The 17,352-nt window shown below is 44.8% G+C and overlaps 1 protein-coding gene across 1 annotated transcript; it reads left to right on the top strand.

Annotated features, from left to right (window-relative positions):
• The first annotated feature begins 12,154 nt into the window (after positions 1–12,154).
• LOC9656368 lies at positions 12,155–13,864 on the top strand. Its single transcript, XM_002973767.2, has 2 exons — positions 12,155–13,356; positions 13,427–13,864. The coding sequence occupies exons 1-2, from the start codon at positions 12,346–12,348 to the stop codon at positions 13,703–13,705; spliced, it is 1,290 nt and encodes a 429-aa protein (XP_002973813.1). The 5' UTR covers positions 12,155–12,345; the 3' UTR covers positions 13,706–13,864.
• The last annotated feature ends 3,488 nt before the right edge of the window (positions 13,865–17,352 follow it).

The raw sequence follows: 17,352 nt of genomic DNA on the forward strand, positions 1-17,352 counted from the left end.
GTCCCCATTCATTGTTTGGACACATCTCAAAGAAAGAGAAAAGGTTTCCCGGCACAGACAACCAGTAAACTAGAACTATAGCCACAATGTTTGCTGGTCCTTCAAGATCTCGAAATATCAGCGTCTACATGCAGAGGTTTAACAAATTAGTTTTGGAAGCATCAAAACGAAAAGGAAAGGCTCTTACGTGATTGCCAATGGGAACAGCCAATGAAGAAGACTCGTCCGCCGCCATCCGCTGAGCGAGATAAGAGAACTCCCTCTGAGGCTTAGATTCAAATCGATGGCCATACGTTAGTCGCTAGATTTATCTCCGCAGCCTGGGAAATAAGCCAGTAAACAGCTAGCCGATATAAGTTAGTAATACTGAACCTCCCAACAGATACTCTTGTGAAGATCCTGGGCTCCAAGGAAGAAATACAGTGCGAAAAATCTGTTGCATGCTCCGCTGCTATTAAAACAGTGGGGCACACAACAACTGCTTGCTCAAGCTTCAGCACCTGCATCAAATGACAAGAAAATCGATACAACAAACAAGGCAAACCTTCACATCATAATCAACGTTGTAGACAAGTTTAGCCACTATAGTTCCAGCGCCCTCCGTGTTAGCTTTCAGCAGCGTCGCATTTTCCGATCCATGTTCGGATGCAACAGCTTCCCGGTACGGCAGGTACGTGAAAAGAAGTCTCAAGTCGTTACTCTGTCGGATACCAGAGTCGGCAAATAAACAAAACGGAGGAGGAAAAGACCTGCGTCAGGTAAAGAGCGCGAGTGGAGTCGAGAGCGAAAGCGTGAACGTTAACCACGTACCCTGCCAGACACGATCTACCAAGTCTCTCCTGATAACCTGGCTTCGATATTCAGCTTGCAAGAATCTGCTTTCTCTTTGTAAAGAGGTAGGAGGTGAAGGAATGACAGCATGCACTGTAGCCATCTGCTGATGTCCTTTCACTCTTACGTCTTCGAATGAAACTGCAAATGAAATGAGTTACATGAACAAACGAGGAAAAACTTCGCTGCAAAATACCTGTGATGATGGATCAAAGGTACGTCCAGTACTGTCCCCTCCTTGCAGGTGAACTTCCGACATTGTTCATCAGTAAAAAGTAAGAAAACGTGATGCCTTTCACCTCCATGGTTAAAACGTCGGGTACGACTTTGATCCATGCTATGTCCACCTGGAAAGGGTTAATAAGTTTGAATCAGAGACTGCACAAGCTGAACAAAATTGTACCAGAGCATTTGCTAAAGCAGGACTAGCCAAACCACGTCGAGTATAGAAACAACTGCGTCATGTAAGAATTGCTTGGCCTGCCTTAGCAAAGTAGCTGCCGCAACGACTGTTAACACAGGTAGTTTTGATTGTTTCAAATGTGTCAAAGTTACTCTTACTACACACTACAGATCGAATCGTGAATACGTGAACGTGATTTTTTAAACTTGTATCTTACCAATCCCAGGGTATTTTAGAGGCCAAGGATCCTCTACTCGAATAGAGCGAGGGTTCATTACCGTAACTGGCACCAAACGCTTTCTTTCCTGGTCACGCTCCAATTGAGCTACTGACTTGATGATATGTTGACTATTATCTGTGTCAACACATGAAAGTCAGTTAAGTTGATTTAGAACAGGAGGCAAACCTGGTTCGTCAATAGTGAGAACGATTGAACTAGGAACGTCACAAACAACCAGTAAACTAGACTCGCCACAATGTTCACTGGCCCTTCGAGATCTTGGTAGCCACGACGAAAGATCAGCGTCGGCATGCAGAAAGACAAACTAGTCTTGCAAACGTCGAAATAGAAAGTAAAGTTTCTTACGTAATTGCCAAAGTCGGAACAGCCAATGAAGAAGACTCGTCCGCCCCCATCAGTCGAGCGAGTGACGAGAACTTCCTCTCACGCTCTCCCTCCAGCTTCGGAGGAAAAAATGTCGTGGAACTCTACAAATTGTGACTCCTGCCTCCAGCGTTCTGGGCCACCTACTAGCATAAGACATGTACTTCAGTGTCGCTACTGCTGTATCCCCCGCAAGAATTTCCATCGGAGACCTATTGTAGCGCTAGTGGAGCGTACGCCCAAGATGTTTCCAAAATGGCTGCTGCCTCGACAGTTGACACTTTCAAGGATCCCGTGACGGTTGCCCTGCTTGGTAGAAGTGGCAAAATTGTGTTCCATGCACTTACAAGTTGAGAGGAGCGCTTTCTTCCGGCCTTAAATGAGATAGTATGTCTGATAGTGTAAGTGGACCCGATGAATCCACACACAGAAAAGGTCCCATTGCACAAAACTGTTATATACATCACATCTGGAGCAAGCTTGACCTGTTTGGCGAGGTTAAAGTCTAATGACAACGAAAAAGGAAAAGTTTACCAGACGGTGTTGTCAAGCTCATGGCGACTGGAAGAATGGCGTTTATCTCGACTTCAACAGGAAGACCATGAACAACAGAGATGGATGACACCTCCGCGTGGATCTAAGATAAAGAAGTTGTAGGTTCTTATCAGTAACCAGGACCAGTATTACCTCATCAAATATTAGCACGTCTTTTGCTGAGGACGCACGAATTACTGTTTTACCCAGAATTTTTCCAAGTGCAGTCACACTTGCGACGTTTGGATTCGTTGATGACCATACGTAGTCGCTAGATAGATTTATCTCCGCGGCCTAGAGAGAAAAATTTCCAATACTGAACCTCCTTTTAACTGATACTCCTGTGAAGATCCTGGGCTCCAAGGAAGAAATACAGTGTGAAAACCTGTTGCATGCTCCGCTGCTATTAAAACAGTGGGGCACACAACAACTGCTTGCTCAAGCTTCAGCACCTGCATCAAATGCCAAGAAAATCAATACAACAAACAAGGCAAACCTTCACATCGTAATCAACGTTGTAGACAAGTTTAGCCACTATAGTTCCAGCGCCCTCTGTCAGCGACATTGCATTTTGCCATCCATGTTCGGATGCAACTTCAACAGCCTTCCCAGTACGGCAGGTACGTGAAATGAAGTCTCAAGTCGTTGCTTGCTCTGTCGGATACCAGAGTCAGCAAATAAACAAAACGGAGGAGGAAAAGACCTGCGTCAGGTAAAGCGCGCAAAGACGTGAGTTCAAACAGAAGTCCGTGAAGAAAACATATATACCTGACAAGGCGCTTTTACGCATAGCTTTCAACTTGAACCAAAAGCTCGTTCCTAGAACAATATAAGTTTAACTGCGGCTCCAGCTTCGATTAAAAGTATCATCCAGCTCTTCCATTCTCGGTTCGACCAGTCTGGCTTTTACTCTCTCCTGTCCAGCACTCGCTCCTCGAACAACGTATAAATCAGATCCAAACCCCTGAAGCACAGGCAGTGTCAAGACACACGCAAACATCATGATCGAATGAAATGTCTACCTGCCCCTCCGAACTCTATTTGAGTATCAATGCCTCCGCACATAAACTTCCGAGGAAGTATGGATCAGAGCCACAAAAATTTCAATCCCACTGGAAAACGCTCAATCGTGAACAGAAAGGTCATATCTTCAAAACACCCATCAAAGCTCGGGATACGGTGATGATCCCCAGAAAAAACAAGAGTCGCCCTTTACATAAACCCTAAACCCTTTTGTCTTTGAGATCGCAGGGATCGCAGGGATGCAAGGGATCGCGGGGATCATGTCCGGCTTACCGACGATGTTCTCCCTCCGCCGGGTGCAGGCATTCGATTTCACGGCGTTTACGCGGATTCCGACGTGGTGAGCAGGGCACTGTTTTCGTCTCCTGGCGCCGGTGGAGATGCTGACTGCCAGGGCAGCTGCAAGTATCTGCGGAGCACACTCGCGTGGAGGATGAGGGACGGACTCCTCCTGGTCACTTTGATAAACCAGGCCGAGCTCGTTCAGTACTTTCCTCCATCGATAGTGCGCAGCTTCCCCGTTGCAAGGTATTTCTCTCCTTGGATGGTGAACCTTGTGGATCTTGCAGTTGAACTTATGCCACGGCTGCGGCAAGTGTACAAGGATTTACTCTGCTACGTGGTGGCGTGCTTCCCACAACCAGAATTTTGGTTCTGATCGGACCGCGGTGTTCCTAACAGGAGACTACACTTTCAAGTCCTTCATCGACGACGACCCAAAGCTTCGGCTTTTTCTGTTGGAGCATGGCGTGCATCTGAGTGACGTTGTGCACCCGGACGATTGGGGATTGACTTGGGAATATGATTGAAACTTCTGTTTTGAGAGACTTTTCTACTATTTTAGAACATGTTGAGTAAAGTTTTAAACTCTCAAAGCTTGTCCGATCTGGAAGTGTCTAGAAAGTGCCAAAGCCTCGGACGAGAAAGGAAACGCTTGATCTTGTCCTGTCCGCCAAATCTTGCAAGCTTGCCTAGACGCAGAGGCCCAGGGACACCAACAAAACTCGCATTTCCTGCAGGAAAGCCCGGCATGGAGCTCAAAGCAGCGACTGTGAAGCGGGCTCTCTCAAAGCAGCAACTTGAATCTCATCGTCATGAACAAGAACACATGAGATAAAAGGAAGGCATAACTTACAGTGGAGAAGTTTAGGTCGTTTTGCAAGTCCATGACTTTGAAGATTAGCGGCAAAGGTATCTTTCCCCACGCCTGGAGACCGGCCACCTGTATCGGTTGGTATCCAGTGATTGGATTCCTAAACCGTGTTAAACCGTAAGGCACAAGAACTTGAAAGTGCTCACCAAAACATTCCCGTGCTGCTCTTCGGGGAAAACCACGTCAGAGATGGTGCTGTCAAGACTGGCGTACTGGAGTGAAGGGAGCTGACTCGTGAAGTCTACGAAGATGGCGAAACTCCATACAAAAAAAAGGCTCTCCATGAGCTCAGTTGCCAAGAGGCCCAGCTCAGTCATGGCTCAATTATAAACGTTGTCTCTGTACATCAAGAACTTACGCACTGTCAATTGTACAGATTCAAGTACATTCACGAGCCAAACTGTCTTCACTGTAGATTCTCCAGGTTGCTCGGAGGGTGTACAGACGGAGGCAACGTGGAGAGAAATAATGGAATCCACAGCGAGTACAAGCGGCATAACGAATCCACTGCTAGCCTTCACTCTGAATGCGACACGAAAGAAAACGGAGACATGTGAACTTGCTGTGAAAATTACCACATGCCGTCAATCCAAGGATAAGTTTAGTTTCCAGTGGCTGCACAGAGCCCAGCAGGTGATTTTGTTGCTCCTGTTTCTAATTAATTCTCAAGCCAATAAAGCTACGCCAGCCAGTTTTGCTATACGCAGAAACGATGTGCGATCTTTGCTTCCTAGACACAGAACATGAGGACATGATTGCCGACAAAAACAAAACCAACCGTTGCTAGAAGTTGAAACAATTTTTGTATCACGAGAGGTACTAAAGCATCTGCTGCTCGAGCTCAAACCCTGCATCTGCCACAGGGCAATGGGCGGTCAGCAATCGCTGCAGTAAGTCTAGACGAGTAGGTACCATTGTAGAGAAGCACAGAACTGAGGAGCTCGACATCATCATTAATCAAACCGATCTTAGTGGTTTATTCTAAAGCTATTTCACGCCCACAGATGGTTGCTCGTCCCTGTTCACAACAAAGATCTGGAAAGTATGAGTGTGTGCTCTCACATCTTCCTCACTGGCGGACACGCGCATGAGGCAATTGTTCTTTCCATTCTTCTACAAAAGTAAGTGGCTTCTGGAATGCACTTGAAAAAGATGGAGCTAGTGAAGCTGGTTTCTCCTTGTGCATGCTTCTCTCGGAGACGCGTAAGCTTCTCACGTGAATTTCATATTCACACTTGTTTTGTTTGAGATGCGATACATTTCGCTGATGGCTTGTCAGGTTTGCTATCAAGGTGAGATATGCTAGCTTTCCTCTTGTGCTATCTAGTGAGCATAATATATCCTTTTACCATTTTTTTGCACTTTTCAGGGACAATCAGAGCTATCCCTCACCCCCATCAATGTGAATGCATAGAATATGGAAATGGAATATGAAAATATGCATGTTAAAACTCTAATTTATATACGAGAGTGATTGGTCTAAATTAGAATTAGTGTCGTAAAGATTAAAATCAATTTAACAGCTACCAAAATCCCACTATGCTAATAATAGCATGAAGTGATGTAGTTGTACATAGTTAATTATATTTTATATTCATGTTAGGTTAGCTATCATTATTTGCTAGATTTTAAATTTAAATTTTCTAAAAAGCTGAAAATTTGAATTAATACTGAATAAATTAAGAAAATTAATTGAATGTGTGAGGGCCAAGTGTATGGCTACGATGCCGTATACTAATATTAGCATAGTGGGATTTTGGTAGCCGCTGGATTGGTTTCAATCTGGACCACTCGCTCCTATATATAAGCTAGGGTTTTTGGGCTAATTGATATGCACATTTCTGTATTCCCTTTTCATATTCCATGCACTCACATTGGTAGAGGTGAGGGGCATCTTTGATTGTCCTTGGGGAGTGCTTGGATTTGAGATTTTGGTTTAGATCTAACTTTTTCTATTTCCTTTCTTTTGTTCTTTCCTTTCAGGATTTTGGTTTACATCTAGCTTTTTGCATTGTCTAGATCTACCATTTCTTTCCAGCTTTTTGTCATTTCTCTTCTTTTGCTCTTTCTTTTTCGTTCATCTTCATGGCCAATCCGCAATCTCCTCCTTTGACTCTAGAGCAGCAGTTGGTTCAATTATGCACTTGCAATTAAACAACCAAACTCAATTGATAGTGGCATTCACGGGACGTGGTCCAACTCCTCCTACTCTTGGTGCCAATCCTCGCGTTCGGCCGGAGTTCTTTTGTGGGAATCTTGGGGATGATGTGTACCATTGGTTCGATCACTTCACGGTGATTGCCACATATCATTTTTGGGATGATGCTCGACGTTTGCGTGAATTTCCCACGTGTCTCCAAAGGACGGCGTTGCAGTGGTACAATGGATTGAGTGTGGCCACTCGTGGGGATTGGAGTGTTCTTCCAGACGTCTTCAAACGTGCCTTCAGACATGCCGATGATTGTGACGATGCCTTCCAACAATTGCATCGTCTTCGCCAAGGGCCATCTGAGTTAGTAATGCAATTTGGCGTTCATTTCCGAAGTCTTTTGCTTCGTGCGGAGCCTAATATGTCGGAGCGGATCAAGCTAGGAATGTTGTGGCTAGCACTTCGTCAAGATCTTGTCGGCCTTGTGCATGCACTTGCTCCTGCCACCCTTGACGATGCTCTTCGCTTGGCACAACGTTATGAGACGTCGCTTCTTCCACTTCTCGCTACACGTCCTTTAGCTCCACTTCCTATGAGTGATGGTCCTGTTCCAATGGAGGTTGATGCTGCTGCTACTCGAGTCCACAGACAAGGGTGAGGACGTGGTCGTGGCCGTGATGTTTGTTGCTGGGCGTGTGATGAAGTTGGTTATACTTATCGGCGTTGTTGACGCTTTTCGGATTGGCGACCTCCATTTCCTGGATGGAGACCTTGGCGTCAGCAATGTCCTGTTGGTGCTGCTGCGGTGGAAGGTTTGGACATCGAGATGCATCCGGAAAATGAGGAGTCGCATGAATAACGGAGGGACCTTGCGCGAATAAGTTAGTGACCCCTCCATCTTTCTTTCGAGAGTATCATCAAGGGGTTTACTCGGCACTGATTCATCCAGTGTTTACTTTCCAAGCTCGTTTTTATAACAAGAGGTCTCCTATTCTTCTCTCCGTATTGGTTGATATAGGTTCGAGTTTATCTTCTATTACTCAACCTGTTGCTACATGTTGTTGTCTACACTTGCGTCATGCGGCAGATCCAGTTTTCATTCTTTATGGCAATGGCCGTACACATGCATATGCACAAGATGACGCAGATATAGTTGTGCGTGTGGGCGATCTCGAGCTTGAGTTGCAGTTGTTGTGGGTGGTGCCGAGTCAAGCTTTTGACCTCATTTTTGGTATGGATTGGTTGCAGCACAATCATGCCAAGTGTGACTTTGAGGCTTCTCCCCCTTGTCTCATACTTCCTTATGTTTCATCCATTCCTCTCACTTCCATACCTCTTCGTCCCTTTACTTTTACCTCTGCTTCTATTACTTTTGTTTCCCCACTATTTCCTCCTAAATTTCCATCTTGTTCTGCTCTTCCCTTTTTTGATCCCTCCAAAAATCTTTGTGTTGCAGTTATTGATCGGCTCATGAAGGAGTATTCTGATCTCTTTGAATTTGACTTATCTTCTGGGGCCAAGATTGCCACACGTCATCCGATTCCAACCGGGGATGCTCGTCCAATCAAGGTTCATGTTCATTGTCGGTCACGCAAGGAGATTAAGATTTTACGTGCAAACATCAAGGAGATGTTGGAGAAGGATGTTATTCGGAAGTCGCGGAGTCCTTGGGCATGTGAACCTTATCTTGTGATGAAGCCTGATGGGAGTATTTGTTTTTGCATCGATTATCGTCCGTTAAATGAAGTGACGATCCTGGATGTGTACCCTCTTCCTCACATGGCTGATCTTTTGGATCGTCTAGGGCAAAGTCGCTGGTTCACCAAGCTTGATCTTGCTTCTGGGTACTGGCAAGTACCGATGGCCGAAGAAGATATTCCTAAGATTGCTTTTTGTACACCATTTGGTTTGTATGAGTTCTTGGTGATGCCGTTCGGTTTGAACAATGCTTCAGCAACTTTTCAGCGGATGATGGACGAGGTTCTTTGTGATATGCCAGAGGTGACTGCTAACTTCATTGATGATGTCTTGATTCACTCGGAGGGGATGTGGGAGGAGCATATTCGTGATGTGTGTAAAGTGTTGGATCGGCTATGGGACGTTGGTTTAAAGCTGAAGCAGTCGAAGTGTGTGTTTTGGGTCCAAGGACACAACTTATCTTGGGTACTATATTTCTCATGAAGGTTTGCAAGTTGATCATGACAAACTTGTAGCCGTTCTAAAATTCCCTACTCCGAAGTGTGTGAATGATGTGCAGTGCTTCCTGGGCAAGGTGCAGTATCTTGGTCGTTTTGTGGATCATCTTTTTTATCGCACTGCACCGTTGCGAGCGTTGCTAAAGTCATCAACATCATCTTTCATCTAGTCTTCAGATTGTGAGCAGGCGTTTGTGAATCTCAAAGAGCTGCTAACGACTCCTTCAGTTTTGGCATATCCTGACTACACTTGACCTTTTATTTTGCGTGTAGATGCTTTTGATATTGGTCTTGGAGGTGTGGTGATGCAAGAAAGCCCGAGTGTGCCTGGTCAGCATCATCCCATTGCATATATAAGCCATACGTTACAACTAGTAGAAATGAACTACTCCACGACAGAGAAGGAGTGTTTAGCGGCAGTTTGGGGTTTCGAGAAACTTCATATATATCTACATGGTTCTCAGACGTTACTTGAAGGTGACCATGCTGCCGTTACTTCATTATTGAAGTGGAAGAACTTAGTTGGTCGTACTGCTCGATGGGCTTTGAAGCTTCAAATATATAATTTTGATGTTGTTCATCGCCCAAGGAGTTCTATGGCTAATGCTGATGCCCTTTCTCGAGCTCCTCTTCCTTCTCCGCTCTCTTCTCTTGTTTCTGATGAGCCTGTTGTTCCAGCATCTGTGGATTTTCTAGACGAGGATTCTGTGCCGTCGGCGGTTGCTATACTTGACGTTTAGTGTCCACAAGGTGCAGAGCAACATCTACCTTCTCTTGATGAGGTTCGTGAGGCCCAAAAGATTGAGCTGTGGATTCGAAGGCTTCGAAATGCATTTGAGAATCTTGCATCACTTGCTGATGACTTGCCTTTTCGGCATTTACATTTTCAATATCGTTTTGAAAATGGCCTTCTTTATTTTGTGGAGACGGATCCTGATGGTCCTTTACAGTTGGTGGTGCCTTCTCTCTTTATTCCGCGGTTTCTCCATGCCTACCATGATTCTCCTGTTCTAGGTGGGCATATGGGACATCGTCGTATGACCGAGAAGCTGCGCAGATCTTTCTATTGGCCGGAGATGCGATGTGATGTTATCTGGTATGTGCGTAGCTGCGTTTGGTGCTAAGCTCGTAATACTCTCCCTTGTGCTGCGGAAGGATGGTTAGAGTCAATTGCAGTTTCCTGTTCGTTTGAGTTGGTGGCGTTTGATCTTATGGGACCTTTTCCATAATCGACTGCTGGCAATGAGTATGTTATTATTGCTTCTAACTACTTGACTCGTTGGGTGGAAGTTGGTGCTCTTGCTAGTGCCTCTGCAACTGCTGTTGGATACTTCCTCCTCAATCAAGTGGTGTTCCAGCATTTTGGTCCAGAGCGGATTCTTTCGGATAATGGTCCTACATTCATGGCTGAGGTATTTCATGTTTTGACGTCTCGGTTGGGGATACGCCACACTTTTACGAGTGCTTATCATCCACAATCAGACGGTCTGGTGGAATGGCTCGTTTAGACATTCAAAAGGATGATTGCGAAGTATGTGAACTTTCAACATTCGGATTGGGATGGTTATTTGCCGTCTCTTCGGTATGCTTATGTCACAGAGGTGCAGAGTTCTGTTGGTGCTTCACCATATAAACTTCTATGTGGTCATGATCCAATATTACCAACGGAGCTGGGTTTACCTTCGCAATTGCCACGAGCTTCTGATGCTAGGTCATGGGATCAATATTTGACGAGCATTCTTCCACTTGTCCAAGCAGAGTCTGCCGAACACTTAGGCTGCGTACAAGTGGGACAACAATGGCGTTACAACTCCCATCATCGTCCACCTGCAGAGTACAAAGTGGATGATTTGGTGTTAGTCTATTTTCCCCATCTTACGGTATGTGGTTTATCTAAGGGGCTCCTTGTGCAATGGAAAGGACTGTATCAGGTGTTGCGGCAAGTTGGACCGCAAGTTTATGAGGTTCGGTATGATGTTCAATAGGCCGATCCTCCGGAGATTGTGCATGTGCAACGGTTGAAACACTTCATACAAAGGGATTAGGAGCAGTTAATACCGTCTACAGATCTGCCGATGCCTCCTCCTGACGTTCCTCCAGATCCTGGCCCATCTACAAGAGAACCCTAACGGCCTTCCATTATTCCGAGAGGAGGGGATGATGTGAGGGCCAAGTGTACGGCTACGATGCCGTATACTAATATTAGCGTAGTGGGATTTTGGTAGCCGTTGGATTGGTTTCAATTCGGACCACTCGCTCCTGTATATAAGTTAGGGTTTTTGGGCTAATTGATATGCACATTTCTATATTCCCTTTCCATATTCCATGCACTCACAAATGATTTTTAATTACAACATTTATAATTTTTTATTATATATATCAGAAACTATATATTATAATATAAATTGTTTAATCATATGTTTTGTTTTTATAAGTATTTATTCCCCAAATTCTAATTTATTATATAAATAACATGTATCAAGAGCAACAAATGCGCTCATTGTGGCATTTTATGTTTTTTTATAAAAATTCCTTAAATTCCTGAAATAAAGTTAAATTTTAAAGTTATAGTCATTTCTTAGATATTTAGATAAAGTATTTATTAGAATATAATATAACAAAGCTATTTTAGATCACAAGCTTTTATTATTTTTATTGAATCTTTAATTCCATGAACAATAATGATGTTTATTTAAAGTAATCCGGAATGCGTTCAAACCCACAACTAACAACGATGACTCTAGCTACGCTCGGGCAAGACGTCGCGCTCCAGGAGCCCCAAATGCGACACCATAGAGGAGGACGAGGGCACTGGTTGGGTCCCCATTCCAGGCAAGTTCCACCCCACCAGACGTGGTGGCCATGCAGTATGGCTTCTTTCCAGTTCGTAAACACAATGTCTACGGCCTGAAGAAGGAAAGAAGGACCACCTTTTCCTTGTCCTCGTCGGGCAACTCCATTTTGCCAGAGGCACTCGTACAAAGACGCAAATGGGCGGTACCAATCTGACACACTCTGACAAACAGCTCATGCTGATCTCGATGGGCCACAACTTAGAAATTTCTAGAGCACCAAATCCAAATTAATCCGTGAATCGTACGCGTGCAGCCGCGAAAACAACGTAACTTGTCGCCTGTGCCTTGTTCAAGATTCTCCCTCCCACGTTGTTCTTGCTGGTGTTACTGTTAGGTTTCGATTGTGGTAAAGATGTTTTGGTCGCTAGAACTTGCAGCTCACTACGTATACAGAACAATGAAAACGACGGATCACTTGTAGCTGATAAGCATCGATCGACAAGTACTCCCGTCATTGTGCAAGCATATCCTCCTCGTATGCTTTAAAAGACCCAAGCCGCTCCACAGATATAACATTGGGTTCCTTCCTACTTGCAAGTTCATCCGGCTTCTCTTGCTTTAATCTTGCTCCAGAGCTCCGAAATTCTTTCAAGGAAAGATGGTGGATGTTGATGTTGATCAGGCCATCCTGGATGGGTTCCAGGAGGGCATTTCGCTGGGGCTCGGGATGATCCCGGTTGTGGGCTCCTTCGTGCAAGCCATATTCGGGCATGTGTGGAGCATTGCGTTTGCAGGGCGCACCGCGGAGCAGAACAAGGCCGCTATGGATTCGCTGTTCGAGGCGGTGGGGAAGATGATCGAGCAAGCTCTGGCTGAAAACATCGCGGATCAAGCAAGAGCTGCCAATGCCACCATCTCCCAGCTGGGCCAGGACTACTACGTCTCGGTCGAGGCCTTCAAGGACGATAACTCGGTCGGCACCCAGAAGATCGTGGTGCGATTCGAGAACTCCAAGGCCCAGCTCCTCCAGATGCTCAATCTCTTCTCCCAGCCCAGCTACATGAAGCACACACTCCTCTCTTACGGATCCGCGCTCGCATTGTACTCAACGCTGCTCCGCGAGATGATCCAAAGCGCCAAAGATTGCGGCTACTCAGCCTCGGAGGTGGCCGACTTCCAGAGAGACATCAATGACCGGATCAAATCCGCGCTCAACCAAGTCATGTTCGATGCTCTCTCCAAGCTAGTGAAAGAAGGGGGGGAATTCAAGTACCCCAGCATGGCCAGCGTCGCCATGAGCCTCTTCCAGATCTCTGCCGGCGTGATGAACTTCCACACCGAATGGCACAACGGCGCGGCTTGCCTGATCGCGAAGCCCCACGAGTACTACGACGATTGCGACCTTGTGGATACCAAGGCGCACTACCAGCTCAACTTCCGCCCCAAGGTCGGTGTAGAGAAGAACTTCTATGCGATGCCCCAGGTGTTCGTCAGTGGTCGTCCGGCAATCCATATCTACACGAAGCCCGAGCAGGAGATCCAAGTAGCGCGCTTCGTGTTCGAGGAGGACAACGTGGATATGAAATTCAGGGCGTACTACATGGTTGATGGTGACGACTATGACTCTTGGGAAGTGTTGGTGAACCTCAGCAGCCATTCCAATCCTCAGGTGCGTGAACTTGCATGCTCAACTTGGAAACAAAGTTTATAGCCTTGAGATTGGTTTCTTGCTTTTGCAGGAGCTTCAATTCACCCTTAGCAAGCGTCAATCTGCCATTGTGTCTTTCCCGTGGGTGAAGATGTACTACTCCAACACAGAGGGAGGTGCTTGGAGCACCCATTATGACAAGTTCAGCACCAATATGAGGGTCTACTATGATGAGTACAATTCGTTCAAGCCAGAAAACAGCAGGTCATACACCATCACCACAAAGGCTGCTGGGTCTGCAACTAAAAATTACTACTTGATCGCATTTGAAGTTGTTCCTACCAATGCTCCAAAGTTGCCATGGCTGTGATTTATGAAGTCTTAAGTTGGATATTTTGGAAATACTATATTGTTATACGAAGACATGGCCGAAAACATGGACGACGTAGCACAATAATAACAATCATCACAGTGTTTCTAAATCCTGAACATTGTTAAACTATATGAATAAATATTTTCTTCTTTCAAATCTTGTTGACCCATCAAAGGCAGAGTCAAATCTTAATTCGTGGAATCCTTTCCACGTGTAAGAGGTGAAGAACGTAGGGTTTCCCGTTTACGCAAGAGGAGGGGGGACGGCACTGCAACGAAGCTGATGCTGAGAAAGAGCAGCAAGGTGAGGTGACATCATAGAGTTTTCAAGGAATTGGAAATCAGTGTGTTGAGCGATCTGCCAAAGCTAGACATCTCAGCCAGGGGGAAGGAGTGCGTGCTTTTGCTCATGGACAGGATCTGAAGGCAGGTTCCAAGACAGACTCTCATGGCCACCTGTGCTCGCCTGGTATCCAGAGGAACAACTGGTAGGAGTGGTGTCAAACAGGTTGTTGCCATGGGGCTTCATTCCTATGGCCTCATCCTTGGGCATGCTATGTGGCTTTCACAAAAATGACATCATTTCTGAGGGCTTCCAATGGCCGCTCTACTCTTGGGGTGACGTTAAGTTGGAAATGAGAGGCAACCAGGAGCAGTTCAGCATCCATATGCTCTAGACACACATACAATCTGAACGTTTCACCATTTATACTTGGCACTTGAGCTCCCAAGTCTGGAACTTTTCAAGTAGTAGTGGCATATTGACGGCTAATCTTACTAGGGACCTCATTTTTCGAGATAGCAGGTTGCAAGTTTATGATACTCACTCTAAAGCCTGGACCGCAATTGCAATTCCAGGTGCCAAAGTTTGGAATGACTTCCCACTGCCACAAGGTCTTAAGGCCGCTACTCTTACTGTAGAGTGGATCCTTTCTGGTACGGACACAAGGTGATGGTCATTGTAATGATGGAATACCTGGGGCCTTTGTGTTGCTGGGGCTGGAAGAAGAAGGTGGGCGTCACTGGAAGCAAGTAGCCTGGGCAACCTTGGATCAGTTTGCAGACTATGAGACAGGACAGTTTCCAGCATACTCAGCCGATTGGCCTCTACAAGGTGGCAATCTGCTAGTCAGTAACATGCTCAATGCTGGAAAAGCCTGTAGCTCTCCATCTCAAACGTCGTAATTGGTTGGAGCTTCCAACAAGCATGTGCCACCTCAATCTCCAAGCCGTTTGCATCTACAACCTTGTGAAGAAATCATATTGGACCATCATCTCCTTTCAAGCATTAGCCACTGGTCAGTCAGAACTTCTGCTAAGTAACTCTAGCTTTATTGGAAAAACAAGAAGAAAAAAATGCAAGCATCCATATGTCACAGCTGCAAAGTGTTTAGAGTCCACTTGAAATATGAAAATGTTTTATATATTGGAACTTCAAGAGATTCTAATTTTTTGCAGATAAAGCTTAAGGCATTTCTCAAAATGGCAGTATGTCAGTTCTAGCTATAGATGGGGCAAAGAGGGACTAAGAACTTGATAATGAAGTGACTTAATATCTTTGATATACAAAAAGTAAGATTGTTTTTAGTGTTCTTGGTGGAAGGGGCTGAATGAGAAAGTATGAAATTTTTTACATTGTCATAAAGGTCAAGGTGGAAATATTCCTTGAAGGTTGCATTGTATTAATGGTGACCATCTAAAATTCCAATACATAAACAAATGTAGACTTAGACCCTTGGTACAATTGCTGTAATTTATTGATGGTGATCTTGATTAATATTATTGAATATGCTAGTGAAACATTGAACAAAGAGATTAAAATCCTAAAAAATATTTTAAAAAGGGCAAAGAATTAGAAAAGAGGCATTCCACTAAAAAGAGATCTAATCAAGTTTACATAATAAATTAGAGATAAAATTGCACAGCAATTTGAAATCCAACTTAGTTGAAGAAGCTACAAAACTTGGACTATGTGCCATTAAACTTTAGTTGCATACTAATCTTTAGCTCTAAATTGAAAAGCCCATCTTAGTTGAGTTGTGAGTGCAATGCTATATTGAATTGTTTCGACTCTTGATATAACTTCTGTAGAGTATCAAAATTTGATTATGAGGATTTTAGGATATGAAAGTGTTTAAACTGTTAGAAGTTCGTTATTGAGAGGAGGGGAAATAATTAAATTACTAATAAAATAATAAATAACATCTCTCATAATTGCCATTGATCTTATTGTGTATTGTGATAATTGATTGCAAGAATGACAATTGAATTTTTATCATTCAAACATTTGTTTGAGTGTATCCAATGTAGGTATACACGAAAAATTAAAAGTCTTAAGGCATTAGAGAAAAGATGGATTTATATTGAATATTCTAGCTACAAAGTCCTGTTCTCAAATTAATCCCAAACTAATCTAGAAAATTAATCCAAAATGCCCAATGTACATAATAATGATAATAAAGGTTTAAGGTTTAATTCTTATTATAATATTAATGAATATACTCCTTAATAAATATAAAGGATATGTGACTCATTGTTTGATCCTAGGAAATCTTTTAGAGATGAGAGATGCTAAGTCAGCAGGTAGCTCTTGCCTTCTTTGAAACTACTTGCAGAATAATAGGGTTAATCAAATAAACCAAGAACTCTATCAAACAAAACTACACCCTAATGATGAATATGCTTAAGAGATCCTTAATCTCATGGACGTCGGCACCATGAATCCTATAAGTACAGTGGGCTGCGAGAGGAAGCTGAATGGGCGAAGTGCTGGAGATTGTCTGCACCATGTAGAGTAGACATGCTGGCAAGGTGAGGGAGCTAGATCTGGCGCAGTCGCGGGTACGAGGTGCATTGATGGCCCACAAGGCACTGGTGAGTGAGGATTAAAAGGAATGTGGAGAGATATCTCCAGGAGAGGATGGGGACCTCGCAGATTCTACGAGGGCGTCCAACTGTTGGAAAGCTGGAGAAAGTGATCAAAAAGTTCTCGGTGGCTTGATGTATTCCAGACTTGTGGTGGCGTTCCACAACATCTTCAAGGACATCTTGAGAGCTTGGATTGAGCACAATAGTGTTCGCTAGTGGCACTGTCAAGGGGCTGAATCTTCACAACTTTTGCTTACTGGATGGCGATCAAGCTGGACAAGTTCCCTGTTGAAACAAACAGCAGATCAAGGGAGAGATCAAGGCACAACCAGGAAATACTCACGTTGTAGCATTTTCCTATTTACACCTGTTTCATCATTCCGGAGTTCCCTGACGACGTCAGTGGTGGACGATGCTCCAGAGCTGGCAGTCTCTCCATCTCACGCTCTTGATCGTCACCTGCACGGCCAACCTGCTGGGCAACGAGTACGGGAGAGGAAACCTGGCGATGAAGCTCTTTGCTGGAGGAACAGGGGTGGTGAAACTGGGAGTGGAGCTAAACAACATGGACGTGAGTGCGTAAAGGCCGAGATCGAACGCTTCATCTCCTCTCACAACTTTAGCAACAGATTTTCCCGCCCCTGCCAAGAGGGAGAAGCGAAAGCCCTGGGCGACGCGAGTGTCTCGTTGCGGCAGGTCACAGTACGCCGAGAACGAGGTGAACGTCCAAAAGCTGCTCCACAGTGTACGCTCGTCCATCTCGCAATCGTCATCGTG

This window comes from Selaginella moellendorffii, unplaced genomic scaffold (genome assembly GCF_000143415.4).
Source record: "Selaginella moellendorffii unplaced genomic scaffold, v1.0 SELMOscaffold_23, whole genome shotgun sequence".
NCBI lineage: Eukaryota > Viridiplantae > Streptophyta > Lycopodiopsida > Selaginellales > Selaginellaceae > Selaginella > Selaginella moellendorffii.